The sequence below is a fragment of the Osmia lignaria genome, chromosome 10, assembly GCF_051020975.1.
Source record: "Osmia lignaria lignaria isolate PbOS001 chromosome 10, iyOsmLign1, whole genome shotgun sequence".
NCBI lineage: Eukaryota > Metazoa > Arthropoda > Insecta > Hymenoptera > Megachilidae > Osmia > Osmia lignaria.
Window position 1 is genome coordinate 14,468,619 of NC_135041.1, and position 19,089 is coordinate 14,487,707.

General features: G+C 36.2%; 3 protein-coding genes across 6 annotated transcripts in view; 2 read left to right on the forward strand and 1 right to left on the reverse strand.

Annotated features, from left to right (window-relative positions):
- LOC117611781 (dynein axonemal heavy chain 1) overlaps nucleotides 1-19,089 on the reverse strand; it is a 50,723-nt gene that overhangs the window by 21,070 nt on the left and 10,564 nt on the right. For all 3 annotated transcript variants that reach the window (XR_004583235.2, XR_004583236.2, XM_034340054.2), the window contains one exon: nucleotides 18,352-18,443. Coding sequence is in view for 1 of the 3 variants with exons in the window: in XM_034340054.2 (XP_034195945.2) it covers nucleotides 18,352-18,443 (92 nt within the window). In the remaining 2 variants the exon portion in view is untranslated. The remainder of the gene's footprint in view (nucleotides 1-18,351; nucleotides 18,444-19,089) is intronic.
- LOC117611787 (uncharacterized) lies at nucleotides 777-17,664 on the forward strand. Of its 2 annotated transcripts, none has more exons than XM_034340073.2 (5): nucleotides 777-3,471; nucleotides 3,592-4,492; nucleotides 11,372-11,570; nucleotides 12,232-12,337; nucleotides 13,120-17,664. In XM_034340073.2, exons 2-5 carry the CDS (start codon nucleotides 3,617-3,619, stop codon nucleotides 13,349-13,351), a joined length of 1,413 nt encoding a protein of 470 aa, XP_034195964.2. In that variant the 5' UTR covers nucleotides 777-3,471; nucleotides 3,592-3,616; the 3' UTR covers nucleotides 13,352-17,664. The 2 variants fall into 2 exon arrangements, with proteins under 2 accessions (XP_034195964.2, XP_034195965.2); XM_034340074.2 differs by having other exon boundaries at nucleotides 777-3,093; nucleotides 3,227-4,492.
- On the forward strand, nucleotides 7,065-11,395 carry LOC117611784 (cytochrome P450 9e2-like). The gene is made up of 2 exons (XM_034340067.2): nucleotides 7,065-8,109; nucleotides 8,256-11,395. Exons 1-2 carry the CDS (start codon nucleotides 7,321-7,323, stop codon nucleotides 9,000-9,002), a joined length of 1,536 nt encoding a protein of 511 aa, XP_034195958.2. The 5' UTR covers nucleotides 7,065-7,320; the 3' UTR covers nucleotides 9,003-11,395.

Genomic DNA, 19,089 nt, shown 5'->3' on the forward strand with positions numbered 1-19,089 from the left:
TTAAAATTTCTGAAACATGTTTCTAAAATGCAAACAGCGTTTGTTAACAATGGCTGATCGCACGGGGACATGATCCATTGATAATTATCAACGCTGGCACATTCGATCAAAATTCATTTTTTTTTCTTTTTTCAATTCGTTCACTTTGAAAATAATATTTACATTTTTTTTAATCCGTTGCATGCAACGCAAGTGTTTGTTTTTAATATCAACATATCGAGTTGGTTTCCCGTGTATTTGAACTACCGCGCGACAACGGTATACAAGGGAAGAAAACGAATTCAAATTTCCTTGCTGAAATTGTTTTTATATTTATTCCGGCGCTTTATATTCATGGACAGTATCGTCTCGAGACTTGCGAGTCACTCGTTTCTTTTAGCTGATGAAAAAATGCTAACTCATAGAAATATGAAAGTTCTGTTTGATGAAACGTTTCAATTTGTAGGATTAAATGATAATTTTTATTCGAGTAAAATATCTGCTATAAAGTACACGGTAAGTACCGAGTAAGAACATCTTTTTTTTTTTTTTTTCTATAGTAGGTATGTTATGAAGAATAACTGATACAATTTTATCAGATGAACAATCAAATGTTCCCTTTATTAATTTTAATTTGAATAAATTACTCTGAAACGACACATGCTATCATTTTCCACGAACTTGATAAGGGGTAATAGAAATGGTATTCAAGCAAGGTCTTTAAAAAAGGTCTCTTAATTTACTGTGCAGAATGCATCCTGATTGAGAATTGTGAAATTTCTACTTTTCCGTGCTGATTGTACGGTTCCCAAATCAATTTGAAATTACAGTTCAAAATGACCATAACTCAGGACATCATCAGGACGTGTAATTATGTTGTTAATTTGTTGAAATAAAAAGGCAACATTGACAAGGGTTGTTAGTACTGTTTCCAATGCTACTACGGGGTTGAATTCATTTTGAAAGAGGAATGGTAGGAAATGAATGAAAGTGGACATCGGCGCCGAGGGAGCTTCGAAAGCGCATGCGAAGGGAAGTCGAGGAGCGGCAAATGCGTCGAAACGGTGGATCGCGTTTCCAGTTTATCCGACGTCGTTTCTCGCCGCGCGACGCTCCGATTTTGCTCTCGACGGTTGTTCAATCACGATTTTCCCCAAATTTTCTTATCGTTTTGTTCGTGAATAAAAAAACAAAATTCGTTCACTCCTCGGCTAGATTTCGACGATCGTTCCAAATGGAAATTTTCATCGCCTATTGGGAATAGAAAAAAGAAAGTTGTTCCCGATGAAAAAGGGGAAAATTTCCCGTACAAATATCGAGAAGTAATTTAAAAAGGAAAAATGAAAATAACAGAATAATTGAATAACTTCTATTTGTGAAAACACAAAAAAAAAACAATTTTCTCCATGCTATTTAAAATACTAAAAAAAATAAAAACAGGAATAAACAACAAATTTTCGTCAAGTTTATTTCATGCGTGGGTTTTCAAATAGAAACTGTCGCCATTTTGGATACTAAATTTTCCTAATTGGCAATAAAAATATTCTTTGCATGGATGATTAACAAACAATCCAAATACAAACATTCGTTGCTCGAAAAATTGATTCCCATTAATTGGCAATAAAAACAATTTGTTCCTTGCGTAGGTGTATCAAGCGATTTACTTTATCGCAGTGAAAAGAAAAAAAATTGATGTAAGGATACCAGTTTGTAATAGTGGTGAAGATCAAGGAAGATCAAGAAATCAACAGAGTCATTGAACTTGTGACGTTCCTGAGGATTACGTATCGTGTTCTCGACCTTGTTTCCGGTTCCGTGAGATGTAAATTTGCAGAATGAACACAGTGGATGGTGAAGGTCGTGGACGAGAATGAATATTCGTGATTGTTGATTCGAAACACGCGGTGTTGTATCTCGATCATCAGTGTTCGACTTTCGTCCGATAATTGCCAACAATATGGAATTATATAGAGTTGGGGCTAAAAGTGGTTGCAGAGGATCGGATACTTTGGATCCTCGATGTATGTGCGACTAAAATAAAAAGCAAAGAAAAAAAAAGAAAATTCAGTTTTTAATCATCGAACAGTTTTGGAAGGGATGCAAATTCTCTTCATTCATATTTGCCGAAATTTCAGAAACCTTGGGTATATTAAAAAAATTCATTCGTCTATTTTTCTCAAGTATCGTGGTGTAAAAAAATTAAGGAACAATCGTACAGAATACGAGAAAAATTCTTGTTAATCGCGAAACTTTTGCAAAGGACAAATTAATATTCGCGCACGTTCCAGGAATGAATCGTCCGTGTTCCACGACCGCCACAATAAAAGTTTCTGATTATTTAATCTAGCTAGCTGCGCGAACGCAAAACGATAAAGTTGAAACTATCGTGTTCGCAGAAGGAAAATCCAGCAAATTTAAAAAAAATAAATCCTATCTCTCTTTAAAAAGTGAGCCTACGCAAAGAAAAAGAAAAAGAAAAAGGAAAGGAAGAAGAATCTCCTGTAACCGCAGCATTTTCCGGTCGAAAAAGCTCGCGATACATCTTTTTCGAGTACGAGAAAGGAACAACAGAGTTGATTGAATAGAAATTGAAGAGAATGAGGCCATTAGTTCGGTATAGTTTTGAAATTTGCATGAATAACACGGAGCGTATCGGGTCGGATCGAAGAGAAATCAAATAAACAAGCTATCGTAGGTTCGTTGGATATCAAGATAGTTTCCAGGCAGGCAACTGATCGATACGAGGTGTGTAATCGAACCGGAAACAAAGTCGAAGGTGTTTCGAAGGCCGAGCAAAGAGGAAGTGGTCCAGCAACGAATACCTAACAGCGACTATTTGCGTACCGTTTCGTTTATCTTCCTCTCGGACGACCACTGCATCGATATTTTCCGATTGTTTGTTGTTTCTCGCACCGTTGGAAGCGGATTCAAGATCCCTTAGATCCCTTCCAGACACGAGAACAAACCATAATTACTTAGTGAGTTCAGAAAGGAACGTGTGCTGTTTCGAGTGTATTTAAAATATAACAAATTTTCTTGTGTTTAATTATAAATTAATGCGAAGACAAGTGTGATAAACAGAAAAGTTAAACATATTTAAACGGGAACTTCAAGGTAAAGGATCATTTTTTTTACCATTACTGTGATTGATACGAAACACGTTTTCAAATTATGAAAATATTCTAAGGATTCGAGGTGTGAAGGATAGTGTGAAATATCGATTGATCTTTTCGAATGAATTTTCCAGGAACTAGAAGCTTTTGCTTCTCCTTCAGATGCAACCGATAATTAGATTTTACTGTAATCACGTCAGGCACAGGATCGCAAAACAGAGATATTTTTCTGAATAAAACGCCGACTATATATCACTTGTTACAAAACAATCATTTTTGAGAGCAGTAAATTGAAAGTTTGAAAGTTACAAATTGGACTCGCTTTAAAGTGCAAACACTAATTAACAGAACAAGTTGTTTCTGAGATTTTAGTTAATTGGTAAGCTGATTTCTCATTAAAACCTGGTCTTTGGGTGCGAATTTATGGAAATTTATATTAAAATTCCTTCGAGCTCAACGAATTTCAACAAACTTTCAAAGTTTTTCTCCGATTTCCCAGTGAAACGAAGAAACGGAAGACAACAATGTTCGTCACCACGTCTACATTAAACCCAAACACGAGATGCATCGAAGCGGCCGCAACGATGGAGGCGTCGCGTGCCAGACGTTCCGTCTCACCGACGATGTGGGTGAACCTGACCCACTACGCTTACAGGAACCGGAGTTTCGAAGCTGGAATAGACTTCGAGGAGAAGCCGATAGACGCTTGCCACCCTCTCTATTTCCTGCTCGACTTTTTCCACCAGTACTATATTCCTTCCATCATCCTGTTGGGACTGGTGGGTAACCTGCTCTCATGCGTGGTGTTTTTGAACACCCACTTGAGAATACGAAGCTCCAGCTACTATTTGGCCGCCCTAGCCACTGCAGACTTTGGCTTCCTCGTCACTTTGTTGCTAGTTTGGTTGAACAACACTCTGGGATGGAAGGTGTTCAACAAGGATGGCTGGTGCGAGACCTTGGTCTACGTTAGCGCTGTTTGTAGCTCTTTGAGCGTTTGGCTGATCGTTGCCTTCACCGTCGAACGATTTATAGCCGTTCAATATCCTCTTCACCGGCCGCATATATGCACCATAGCCAGGGCTAAAACTATTGTCCTTGTGCTAGTCATCTTGGCTCTGACCAGCCATTCTTACTCGTTCGTCACGGCTGGTGTTGTGTCGAGCAGAGACGGAGAAGAGTATTGCGACTTGAAGGTCGAGTACTTGGAGACGATGAAGATCATCAGCATCATAGACAGCATCGCGAGTTTGATCGTCCCCTTGGTATTGATCATCGTGATGAACACTATGATTATGAGGAACTTGTTGAGGTTCAGCAGACGCTTCAAACAGACTTCGGCCAGCTCCACCGACAGCCCCAGCAGGGAACGATCCGATATCAATTTGAATCAAATTCCGGTGAGTTTCTTTTTTTTTTTTACTGGTCATTAATCTTCAATGTTCATGAATCAGAATAATTGTTAGCACGTTAAGCGCGGAGCCGATTTTGTTCACCATTTGACGATATAAACAGGCGCGCAATGGTGCAGCCAATGCAAAGGTATACAAATTCTAAACATAAGATAACGATTCTAACGTGTTAATGTTATTACCGCATTGATTGTTCTAGTAAAAAAAAAAAAAAACGTAGTACGGCACGCTGTATTTATGATTATTTAGGATACCATCGTTGCACTTTGCAACTTGAACTTTTCACACGCTACCTTGCGTGACTGGTGTAATATTAATGTTATTTTAAATTCCATTTCAACCATTTCTTTTTTTTTTATGTCAGCGGTGACCTTCATGATATTGAACGTAATCATTTCTGTAATCTATGAATTTGTTACAAATTTGCACCATATCAATTGAAAGCTTGAAGTTCGATAAATATAATGGAAAGAATTATTCGTTAATAGTGGGCGGAAATGGTCTCGAACGAGTCGTTAAGATAATACAACTAGGAATGATAACACGACTTTTGTTCATCGTGTTCCTGACAATGACACGAACGTGCTTCTGTGATATACAAACACTTTTAATAACTTTGATAAATGAATGAAACTCGGTACAAATAGTCAGAGCTGTAAGTGCTGCATTGAATTATTATAACTTAATTGTATTCGAAATAATAACTTCGTTCAATTTTCTGAAATAAGGCTTTGAATTTACCAGAGAAATGTAATAATACATTACTTGGAAGTTACCCGAGTGCATACAGAGTTAATTTACAGAGTATCAACCGCGCGGGATGCTTGGAGATTGCTGTTTGAATTTTAAACAGGACAGAAAGGATCCTTGTTCGTTACAAGCTGACTTGATTTACAGGAAACAAGCTCAGTTCGTGTCTTGTTTCCTGTATTATTTTTTCTTCTTTTTATTTTCTTTTTTTTTTGGAAAAAAGCATAAGTACCCCAAGGTGTTTTTACTCGAGATGTTCAATGTATATCGAGTTTCGGACGTGGGATGAATCAGACGAGGGAGTAAAAAAACTGACGCCCCTCTGTCTGAAATATTCGACAGTTAATGGAAGCCACTATTTCGCATGCATAACGTGGCCTGACCTTCTACTCGGTCTTGTACCTTTCAATTTTCGGGATATTTTTGTCATTTTCCTTTTTTTTTTACGAGCGAAGAATGAAGAGATATTTGGTCCGAAATGACTAGCTTCCTTTAATAGAATTTCTAATTTTTAGCTGTTCCTCGCATTACATCTATCTTCTAACTAATCCTTGCTCGTTTATAGACCTGCTAGCCACGAATCATCTATTTTCGATCGTTATATAAATATCTGTAGCTTATGTAACATTTACTGCTTCTTCCTACTCGAGTGCGCATTAATGTGTTGACCATAGCAATGGAAATATAATAGTCTACTACGACACCATAATACGAATCATCACAGACGTTAAACATTAATTCTTTTTAATCGTACGCCTTTAGTTTGCTATTTAATATTATAAATATAACCTTAGCGGTATTTAGAATTGTCCTATTGTTTTCATTTGTCAATTATTCGAAAGGATTAAATTGTAATCGATGACCGAGGTGGCTACGAATGCGTTAATCTTCATAGCAGTGGACCGAGCTGTGTAGACGCGGTGTTCAACGTAGTGAAACAATCACATTTCGTTTCGTCATCTATACGGAGTGGATCGATGTTAGATAGACACATATATCTACCTACATCTACGTTACACGATCAATTACACAGTCTGATTGAAAGGCAGCATGTTTCAGTAATCAAACGACGAATCAATGGCTTCTTTATTGATGATGACGACGAGGACGAGGACGAGGAAGTTCAGATACGTAGTTTCGAACATAGCTTATGACTTACTTTTCGATACTGTTAATCAAAAATTAAAGAAAATTCTAATAAGTTAGCGAATGGAAAAATTAATTTGAAAAATGAAATGATCATACGTAATTATAGCGAGCAGTATCGTATACGTCCATTCCACTCTGAATTTTATTATTTATTTAACTACATTCATTAAATAAAGTAGGTTTGCGATCGTCGTGGAAAAATTTAACTGAATGAATCGCAATAAAAATTATCGACAAGTGTGGGTACGATAATTTTGAAAATATTATTAACTTTATTTTCTTTTGATTAAAGATTTCTGTGATTTTTCAATAATCGTATTGTGCAATACCAGTAGTTGGCAGAATTACTCCAAGCTTTCTATTTTCATCAACATCATGCAATCTTATCTTATATTAAACAATGACAGACTACTTCTGGTCTGGAATCTCCATTTTTTCCAACAGTGAATTTATTGCTTCTTTTATCCTTTGTTTTAATATCATTGTTGACTAATAAAGAATTGAAGAGATTTTCTTCGTTCTTTTATCTATGATGTCTTATGTAATAGGTGATGCATATTAGTGTTTTGTGTTCTTCTTCAAAAATATTCTTATCAGTTAGGAAGTAGTCTGTCATTGTAGGTACTGTATATAGTAGCATGTCTGATGAAAAGAAATGAGACTGGATAGCTCATAGTGTGGCACATATGTGTAAACGTATTAACATCACCACTCACGTGACACTTTTCTCTTACGTCTTTATACATATATGACGCTAAATTGTACGCTGCTCAGTTGTTATCGAACAGTCAGTTACAGTGATTCGTACCAACAGCATTAGCAATTCACAGTGACGGGGAGGGGTCTCTTCAACCTGCACACCCCTATTTCAACAATCTCCAGTCTGAATTCAGTTCTGAATTCTAAATCAATCAACAATGGATCCTTTCACGTTAACTCTCTTCCTGACGATGGGTTTCCTGCTTTTGTATCATTTTCTATGGCAGCCGATGAATTACTTTAAGCAACGCGGTATCAAATACGAATCACCTGTGCCGATTTTTGGTAACATGGCGTCTGTTGTGTTACGTCGTACCACCATGGCAGAACACTTTCAACGATTGTATCACCGTTTTTCCGACGTCAAATATTTTGGATTATTCAACTTTACGAGTCCAGTGATCGTGATTCGCGATCCCGATTTAATCGCGTCCATAACTGTGAAGAATTTTGATCACTTTTCCGATCGTCGTGGTTTCGACGTCGGGGATCTCGATCCTCTGATAGGAAGAAACCTGTCCGCTCTTCGGGGTGACGAGTGGAGAGAGATGAGGAGATTGCTCAGCCCTTCTTTCACCTCCATGAAAATGAAGATCATGTATCATTTGATGCGCGATTGCGCGAACGATTTCACTGATTTTATTGCCAATCAATCGAAGCACGGAAAGGTTTTTGATATAAAGGACATCTTTGGCCGATACACGACCGACGTTATAGCCACCTGTAGCTTCGGTATTTCAATCGATTCGATGAGAAATCCTAACAACGAGTTCTATGTATTGGCGAGAGATACGATGAGCTCGCAATCAAGTATGTCGTGGAAATTAATGTTGGCTATGTGCTGCCCTGCTCTATGCAGAACATTTGGTATTAGGGTATTCAGCGAGAAGGTTCATCGGTATTTTTTCAACGTCGTTCGTCAGACGGTCAAAATGAGAGAGGAACAGGTGAGTATAATTCGTTTGAAACGAATTTAGAATTTGATAGGTATCACGGGAAGGATCTGAAGACAAATCATTCGGAAATTATTTTTTCCCATCTCAGCTCCATCATTGTAATTTCAATCATTGAGCATTAACCTTGATCAAAACAGGGCATCACCCGTCCAGACATGATCCAATTGATGATGGATACCAAGGATAAAGAACGAAGCTTAACGATCGAAGAGATGACGAATCAAGCGTTCGTTTTCTTCTTGGCTGGATACGATACGTCTTCGACGTTCCTCTCTTTTCTGATACACGAAATCGCCACGCACCCGGAAGTGAAAGCGAAATTGATGGAGGAGATCGAGGAGGTAGTTCGAAAAACCAATGGAAATCCAACCTACGATGCTTTGAAGAACATGCCATATATGGACGCTGTTATGAACGAAACTTTGAGGTTGGACGGCATAGCGATTAGTTTGGATCGCGTATGCGTGAAAGAGTTTCAACTTGAACCAGCCTCTTCTGGCGCAGAACCTGTTACCCTAAAACCAGGCGACATCGTGTGGTTCCTACCGTTCTCCCTTCAACGCGATTCCAAGTACGTGAAGAATCCAACGAAATTCGATCCAGATCGATTTTTAGGCAAAGATGCTCCTTCGCCATCGGTTAATATACCATTTGGTATCGGCCCAAGAATTTGTATCGGAAACAGATTCGCTCTTCTCGAATCGAAAATCTTGATGTTTTATCTGTTATGGCGTTGCGATGTGGAACCGTGTGAAAAAACCCAGGTACCAATGAAATTCAGCAAGCACAACATTGCTTTGACGGCGGAAAATGGATTTTGGTTAAAGTTTCGGGCGAGGGACAAAGTCTGTTTGCAAGAAGCAAATGGCAAAGTGAAAAATTAGTGAAATGAGTGATACCTGACCAAGAAGCCAAAGAATTTTCAATATACCGAGGATTGATACAACAATGAGAAATGATTAGATTACAAAATATGAAAAAATAAATGTACTTGCAATGTTGCAGTTTGTAACAATAAAATTATTTACTTTAGCAATTTTTTTAAATATCACAACCCGAAACAAACAAGAGTTATCATAATTAAATTATTATTTTCTCGAAGTGATCTAGAAGATGATGAAAATTTGTAGAGCATCTACAAACACGCGTAATTTATTCTTGTTACGGTGAAAGTGTACGAAAAATTGGTCAGCATTTTTTGGTAGATTTCATTCGAACGTTATCAATCATACCATTTAATCATCGTATATTTCATTTGTTTCTAAACACTTGTACGGAAGAAGTTTATTTAACAGAACGTAGATATTCCTAACCGTTTTGTACCGCAACTTGAACGTAAAAACATCAAAGTATATTTTTAGCATGCCAGAGATAATCACAATAAAAGCATTTAGTGAGATTTCGTTTTTGACTGGCAGATGTTACGCTTTCATGTTCCATGGATAACGTCAGCGTGATTTGTGTAGAAAAAATGAGGTTCCGAGATATAAATTATTCCGTAAGATAAATAATATGTCTAATTACTATAATATACAAGGGGTTCATGGTGGAATTGATTATAATGGGAGTGAAATGAAAAAAAAAGAAGGAAAATTACCAATTTAATTTCGATATATTAAATCACGATGAACGAATTTTTTAATAGAGCTGTTAACAGTATCGCGAAGCTCATTAAATTTAATACTTAACGTGCGTTTCTCACGAAATTTTTAACAGGCTGAAATGAAGAGCTTTTCTTCGTCGAGGCCATGACCCGGAAAATGGAAGTTCTATAATACACGTATCTGCCGAATCATCGACACGAAAGTGTTTGAGAACTTGTCAAATTTCGTTCGTTCGTTTCGCATCTCCTGGTATTGAATTATTCATAAACGTCAACCTTCTCTGCATCCACCAGATCATAATGAAGTAGTATTATATACGATAGACGTTCTATGTGTGGTTAATTATAATCAGTATTCGATTACCGATGACTCAATTAGTTAAACTTCGTTTCAATCTTGTCTAATGGAACATCCTTTTCCACCTTCTACTACTTTACGATTAGAGTTAACCAAAGCTCGAACAGCTTTGCAATATTCAACAATAGACAACGCGTGTATGTATGTATGTACATCTTTCCCGGTGAACCATTTTCTTCGTTACGTCAACGACGAAGAAAGCATTTAGGACGATCAAACTAAATGGGTTTATCTCAAAGTATGGAATATAACATGATATCCTATCTAACGATACCGATAATCACTAGTACGACGTATCGAGAAGCCGATATCGTGGTTGAAAAATTATTGGCGCCCCGTGAACCTTCATTGTTACCTACCAGGGTTATCTTGTGTCACCACTGATGTCACATAATTGAATCGTCTACTACGTCTGCAATTTCTACACCTGGCGAGACTGTACGAGTTTAAATGATCCGAATACACCAGAAAAACAATTATACATCATTTTTCCAACTGGGACTCGTTCGAGTGTAATCAACATCGATACCTACGAGTGCCTTGTTTTGCTACGTCTTTTCATTTTCTACATTTAAATACGTACCTTTGTTATCTTGTATCACTTTATTTTGTTTTCTTTGTCCCTGGTATTCTTTCAAAGAAAACAGTTAGATGGGAAAAGGGTTTCACTTTGTTCCAGATAAAATGACCATTGATTTGGAACGTCGCATTTATCTTGTATTAAAAACTGAATTATCCGTATCATTAATAATTGGATTTCTAGCGTGGTTTTGATACACACGTTCATTTGCAGTGCGGGAGTGAACGTGTTAAATGCAAGCAAAATGAATAGGAATTGTGGTTGTTTGAGCAACTCGATAACATTGTTAGTTGGAATCAAGAGGTATACGATTCTCATCAATCACTAAGGATTATGTTGGAAAATGCGACGTAAACGGTATTGCATCCTACGTAACGCGAATACAAAGAGAATACAAAGAGAGGTTGAACGTGACTGGAAAATTTTTTGCAGAAGAACAGGGGTGATGATAGACTATTACTCGTGGGCGTTTATCGCGTATAACCGAGAACACAATAAAGCCACCTTGAGCCTAAAGAATGTATCAGTTTATTTCATAAATAACGTGATTTTCGCACGTTTAAGTATCGCAATTACTTTTCATAATAAAATAGAAATAATATGAAAGAAAATTTGTTCAACTACAGTAATTGAAAGCTTAGTTCAGGCTTTTAGACGAGCTTAGTTCCAGTTGTCCCAAGTTGAAATAACAATCGACTGTGTGAATTTTCAGAGTGGTAGCAGCAGTAACCACGGTGGTGGTGGTATCAATCTGGGACCAATGGTTGGAGGTAGAAGACCACCATCTCAACAATCTTTTCACTCGTCGAAGAACAACCATTCCCATCATTCTCGTCATCAAACCACCTCCGCACCATCATCCACACCACGTAACGCTTGCCAGCTACCCGAAATAGCAGCTCGCTGTATACGTAAGTAAATTTTCCCTTCTATTTCAACCACGTGTAATCCCGTTTTATAATTTTCCAATCGACCCGGTGCCTCGATACGACTTTCGATACGAGTATGTGTTAGAATATTCTAGTGAATCGGTGAGGGCATTAAAAGCACTCGGCTGTCTATTGATTTTTTTAACTTTTGCATATCAAAATTTAAAGGATTTTAAAGGACAGAAAGTCTTTCAGAGCAGTCATGGGCAAATCAAGCGCCCGTTGAAGAGCTCACAGGCACTGACGTAAATTTTTAAACTTACAAATTTACTTTAAAATAACCTAAACGCCGAAAGCGTTGAAAAACTATTAAAATTACAGATCCATTACAGATAAAAAGCTTGCTTTTATTCAACTCACGATCAAACAAAGGTTAATTACATTCGGCTCGCACGAGTTTACTACCGAACCACTAATTCACCTGTGTTAATCGGACTTACTTGCAATACTTGCTTTCCAATTTTAAAGTCGTGCTTGCGATAAGGTTCGTTGAATAGATTTGCTATTCGGTTTCCTAGCCACTTTGAAACAGAAGCACGCGATTCGTCAAGTTAAATTACTCTTGATGATAACGTTATTCAGGAAACTTGCGCTATATGTATGTAGTTCTCTAATTTCTTTGCGCTCTGCGAATGTGTTACAGACATCAGGTCCTCGTCGAGGAATCTCGTATCGACGAGAAATCAACAGAGCATCACGAAAATGCTACTTTTGATCAGCACCGTTTTCATTCTACTCAATCTACCGAGGTAAGAGGCAAATTCTCAATTTCCTGTTGACAATTACAATGACAATTCTCAATTGTCATTGGAATTAATCCTTCCTAAACGAGCAGAATGATGAAATATCGGTGAGCAAGTAGTACGAAACAATAATGTAGCAGACTTGATTCCAGGATCAGGTCGAGAAAATAATTAATTTTTCAACTTCAAAGACACAGAAAAGCTAATATTTCTTTTTCACGAAATATCAGAAAACTATCATATTCGATACTTTCAGTTTATCGAGTCCTTCAACAACATAATATTGCATCGAGCAATTTAAACTTGTGTATGCATTTGAAAATATGGAACACGCACCGGCGCGGCGTACGTGGTTATAAAAATACTTGTGAATGCAATGAGAACACAATTTTCTAGAAAACATCACTTTCAGGATAAACAAGCGCGGACGATGAATATACTATGAACGAAGCACGGCACGATATCATGGTAAATAGAATGAAAAAGTAATTAAATGTAGACGCTGGTAAAAAATATTATGATATTTGACTATGTCAAACACGTAGCGCTGTTAAAAGTTCCAAAGATCGCGAAGAGAATGTATATTCGGTAATTGCAGTAAAAAATATCAGAAAATGAAGGATAGAGGATTTATACGATCGATTTCAACAGTTTCTGAATAAGTAGTACAATGAAATAAATTGTCAAGTACCGGAAGTAGCTCAACACCCATTCGCAAAGTAGAAAATTCGCGAGTCATTCGGTCGAAGACCATCGATCAGTGAAGAAGGAAATTTTTTGTTTTCCAGCTACGTGATTCGGCTGTGCGTCTTTTTCTTCACATTGGCCCGCAAAAACACCCCCGACTTGCTGTGGTGTTTGCAGCAGTTCTTTATGCTACTCTACTACACCAACTTCAGCATCAATTTCCTGTTGTACGCGATGTGCGGGATCACTTTCCGGCGTTGCTTGCAGCAGTTGTTGCGCAAACTGCTCAAGAGCATGACCAGGTACCATTGTAATCCTCAACGATACATATAGGTGTTGTGTCGTCGGTTTCGTAAAAATCGAACGAGAACCACGGAATTGTCGTCGCTTTGATCGTTTCACGTCGAAGAAACCGCGATTCGCGACGAAGAAGGTAATCCAATACGAATCGAACTTCGTCTTAGATACGACCTACGTTCCGACGACGAGAAAATTACTTCGAAGGGTAGACGATTGACTCGTCTGTAATATTAATTGCGATCGATGGAGGAAAATCTTGTTAATGGCACTTTGTTTATAGTAGGCTAAAAAGCTTCAAGATGTTGACTGTCACCTCACAAACATGTGAGCGTTACTTAAAATTTTAGAAGAATGTATCACCCCTTGTACTTATCTAATTAGAAATACTCATGTGTTAGGTACTTGAAGTGATGGATAATGAAAATAGCGAATCTATTACGTCAATGTGTCCGTAAAGAATTTACTCGTCAATTTGACGACACGGGGGGATCCGCAGACGCTTTACCTCGTATATCGAAACGTTTGCTAAGAAATAGTGAAATAGTGTTTCCTCTTCTTTTTTATAGAGTTCCTTTAAAAATAATATTTTGTACATATAAATTTTATCTCGTATTTAACACTAGTTTACGTATTTATCTTTTTATTTTAATTAAACTTGTCGGGTGCGTTTCAAAGTGAACTAATTTTTTCCCCCAGTGAAGTTGAACTTTCGTTTGAACTGAAATGCACAGAGAGCAAATAAAGTTGTATAAACGTTTTTCTAATTTCCTTTGCTCTTTGATCTTTTCAATGCATTGCAATTCTTTACCATTCAATTATTTCATTATCTTTCTATGCTTTCGCGAAGAACGTAAAGAATTTTATTACGTTGCTTTTAATCTTTAAACTTACGCTCCCTTATATTGTTCCTAATAGTTTTAAATGATATCACGAGGATATAGCAATTTCCAAGAAACATAAAAGACATTTACTTAAGTTGATTTTATTTATTAATTTTCTCTGACCACTTTCTTTTTCAATATTTCAAATGGTGTTTATAATAATTGATTACTAAAGGGGTCATTGATGATCGTTGCTAAGAATATAATTTTGAATTTGAATAAAATGTGAAAAAAGTAAAAATAAGAAAAACGGAGCAATGCAAGAAAGGTAAAGATTTATCTTCGATGTGGACAGCTTAATTTATTGTTGACAGTATATTCGAGGGGAAAACTTGACAGGTCTCTGTCCCTTTTCACGCACTATCATTAAGAACAAGAAAAAATTCACAACATTCTCACGGAAAGCAATCATTTTCTGCGTCAAACGATTCAACGCAAAAGGTAAGACAGTTGTAAAACTTCCCTTACCACAGATAAATAGGGGAAGCTTGTTAAAATTGGGAGTCGCGGAATTTAATACCTGACAATTTACTGGATAATGTTAACTCAATAAACAATAGATCCAGGCCGGGTTTCCATTCTCGTTTATCAATACGCGATTGATCCTTTGTTATCTGCTACAAAGAAATGTCATTACGGTGATTTGTTCCGATTTTCAAACAAGTTCAGTCTCCGTTCGATTATTCTAGTAATTCAATCAAATATTTCTTATTGTTTTTCAGCCTTGCTAGCTGCACGATCTTTCAGTTTCAAGTAAATTCAAGTATTTAATTAAATTTATTCTTTTTTTTTGAAAGATGAAGAAAAAATTCAACATTAATTAAACATTTAATTAAGATAAAACTTTGTTTTCCGATAAGTTGGGCAGGAAAGTTTTCAGTGAAATTCACTTCAACTATTATATCCTCAACCGAAGCAGAAAAATCACCTTAGTTTCCTGTTTCTTTTGTTTACCCTTCAAAGGATGAAATTCAAGAGATTCGAATGAAGCTTCGTAGAAGGAATCAGAAAGTCTTGTTCGCAAGAAAGCAGGGAAAGTTTCCAAGGTACGTGACAATTTAGCCGAACGTGGACGAGAATCCCGGATAATCCTTTAGCTTTCGATATAAATCCGTGCTGGGATCAAAGTTAGACGTTGCTCGAAGGAAAGGATTTCGAATAATCGAACGAAAAAGATTTTCCTTCCTTCGTGACTCTTGTTACCTTTAAATCTCAACACTGATTGCTTTTCGTTATGTCTGTAATGAATGTTACAGATACTCTCGTTTAATGTTCGACAATGAAATTAGCGATTCAGGCGTTATCAGTTACGAATAAAATTAGTATCCGAACTTTATCGCAAATCAATTATGGTCGCGATAATCTTTCTTATCAAAGAGAATAGATCGTGCTGGATATTGTTAGCATACTTTGCTTCGTGCAAAACTCGCGGAACTCGTTAAAATGACAAATTGTAAACTGTAAAATGTATTGATCCGTGTGGAAATTGCCAATAAAAGTTTATCCGTTAGACTGGCTACGGAGTTGTCAAAAGAAACATCTCAAATTGTTGAAACGTATCAAATTACCTCTTGCTCGTCGAAACGATACAGAACAATAAATATACGCTTCGAGTATCTTGAAAAATCCTAGAAAAACTTTTCTTATTACCGTCACCATCGATGTTTAATAACCATTTTGTGAAATGCTTTCATGAGGACGATTCATTTTCCTTCGTTCAGACAAAATTGTTAAAGTTATGAGGTAAAAGATACTGAAGAAAGATGGAAAAACTTTTTAATTTACTGCAACGATCCAGGATATTACGATTCGAAGATATCCACCGTGTATCTTGATATCACCAGAGATTCTTTGTTAGATATTAAACGCAATTAAAGTTCAGAAATATCAATTTTGAAAAGTCAACAATCAACGTGCTGTTAAATCCTTTCGGTACGATAATTCGAGATTTTCAACTGTTTATGCGCTTATTGCATTCTAATCACTCGGGAGTGATCAATTAAAAGTTCATATTCTGTAAGAGCTAAAACAAATCTCATCATACCCAACAAGCACATCGAGTTGTTAAGCTCTCTTTGTACTGATGCTCGTATAATGGACTGAAATTGTATTTCCCAGAAAGCTATTGTAGTTCAAATTTTAATAGTTTAGACGGGAACTGTATTTAACATTTTAAGCTCTTTTCATGCGGAATACAAACTTTTACAATAATTATATAAAGTTCAAAGTTTGAGGCATTTGACGGAATGCTCCTACTACTCATTCGAACGATGCTTATTTGGATTGAAAATTGTTAACTGTTGAATTTGAATAAAATATCAATCTAAAGGCTGATGATGGATGAAAACTACTATACGATAAATTTGCTACATCAAAGTAATATATACCCGTTAATTGCACACTAAAGTCGCGTGTTTCAGCAAGGTTCGCGTAGAAATTAGATTCAGTGAATAAGATAGAGGAGAATGAAGGGTTCTTAAGAACTTGAAGACTTTGTTAATCCATCTTGCAGATTCTCACGAACACTGAATTACGCTGAGGTATTGATAGGATTATTTGAGATTTTGATGATAGGTTACAAAGGCTTTTAAGATCCCAACAAGACTTTCTGGAAAGTGCTATGTACATAATAATTTAATATCTTCCTTACAGCTTTCGACATCTTCCTAATTTTAATTATTCGTAATCAGACTTATAACAACTTTTCTTTACCATTTTTCATTTCTTCATTTTTTTAAAATTTAAATTAATTTCCTAGCCACTGATGACCCCCATATCAGTCAAGGTGTTAATAGTATCTCCAATTAGGGCATAGTAATAAATGTGAGAAAAATGTACATGTATAATGAACATACTGTAAATGTATCAATATTAATAATTGATGTTAAACAACGTACGTATACAATGAAACGATTGTAAATGTTAAATTATAGTAAGCAACGTGAACTATATGTCTCTATTGTATAACACGGTTTTTCCATGAGTAAATTGTTGTACAATTACTTTCTGTTGTAAAATGTTTATGTACATATAGAAATTTGTAGCTGTTCATACCTGTACAAATACATTGTGTTTCATAACATTGTCTCTCGTCTGCTACTGATACATAAGACTCATATGTTATGAAACACCCTGTATATCGTAAAAATTAATTAACTATAAACTTGTTAAAATATTTCAACGTAAATCAACGATCCATTTATTGTAATTTTCCTTCGTTTAGATATCGATTCTAATTAGCACCGATATCGTATGTAAATATTAGCACCATTAAACTTGATTCAATGTGTAATTAGGACGAGCGGTGAATCATGAGAAGAGTAATTGTCCGTTTCATTACTAGTCAACAAGATTTTATGTAAACACACGTATGGATCGAGTGCAAGAACCACATTTTACATTGTAAAATACTTAGAAATATTAAAGAAATAAATTATCCTGAACAGTATGGTGTGTGATTCTGTTCGACAGACAATAGATGTGTATTTTGTATCATTTTCAAACGGTAAGTAATTTTCCTTTTTAACTTTTTAAAATTGCGACAAGTCTAGCAAAACATTTAGCAAAAAGTGTTAATGATAAATTGGAAAGAATAGCATTGAAAATTTGCCTACGATTTCTGTATCGAACTTTAAAATATAGGGTATACAAACGATTCCAATTTGATAAAAAAGACTGTTCGAAAAAGAAATAAAAATAAAAACCACGCACACCTACTACATATACCTCACAATTGCTCTCGTTCGACTTATTTCCTTCGCAAAAGTACTTTCTATACAAATGGGAAAGAGTTCCCCAAGGATGATCCTATTCTTACTTTTGAGACCTGTAGCGATAACAGAAGTAATCCCACGTGAATAGGGTGCTTTCGAAACCTTGTTTATCCCCTTCAGTTATACAGAAAAAGGCAGTGCTTGCTGTTTCAAAACGACACTTGCCTTGAATTGAAATTCAATTGCAATTTTTCCCTTTTCTATCTCTCTTACCATTATAAAAATTTGATTGCAGTAACAAGTTAATCTATTTGATAATTTGTAGATGGGAAATTGTAAAGCAACAATAACTCGTAATAAGACGTTTTAAGTCAATATTTAAGAATTCTTGCATTTCGGTTAATTAAAGCAATGTTACTAATTTTGAAAATGCACTTACCTTGGTTTTTGCTGACCCAGTTGGTCCTACCAGCATTAATCCGTGTCGCACCACTGTCGTCTCGTACAATTGGATAACTTTCTTCACGAACTCTGTAATTAGAGAAAGGAAATTCAATAATCTATTATCCAGAAGCATTTTGAACGGTCTTCTCGAATCGAATTTGATTACAGAATGAAATTACCGTACCAAACGGAATTAAACATCTTAAAATACATTTAAATCCTTTGCATAATTACATTCAAATTTGGTAAATAGAATCTATTAAAAATTAGTTAAAAAGTATAGAATAAAACTTTACAGAACTATCAGGTGCCAAATCTATTCCTGAAATAGGTGTCACATACTATGAAACACACTGTACAGCCTAATTTGATGATACCTTCACCCTTGAAATATGTAACTATACTTGTGTAAACCCACACTGTTTGATGATAAGTTATAACTAATACTTCATACAGAAAACTTGATCATCCTCGGCATTTTGCACAGTCCACAGATATCTCAGCCACCCTCTACTAACATATCCAGAGAGTAGACAGAAGTTGTCTTCGTTCCACGTATATGTATAAACCTCCTTCGTAAACATAAATTCTTGACGAGGATTTCCCTTTATCGAACAGCTCCACATGCTGATCCTACTTACGCATTTCGATACATTATCTAAGCCAGTTCAATTCAATTTTTTTTTTTTCAGCTACCTACGCGGCACAGACGTCACTTAAACGCTTCTTCAAT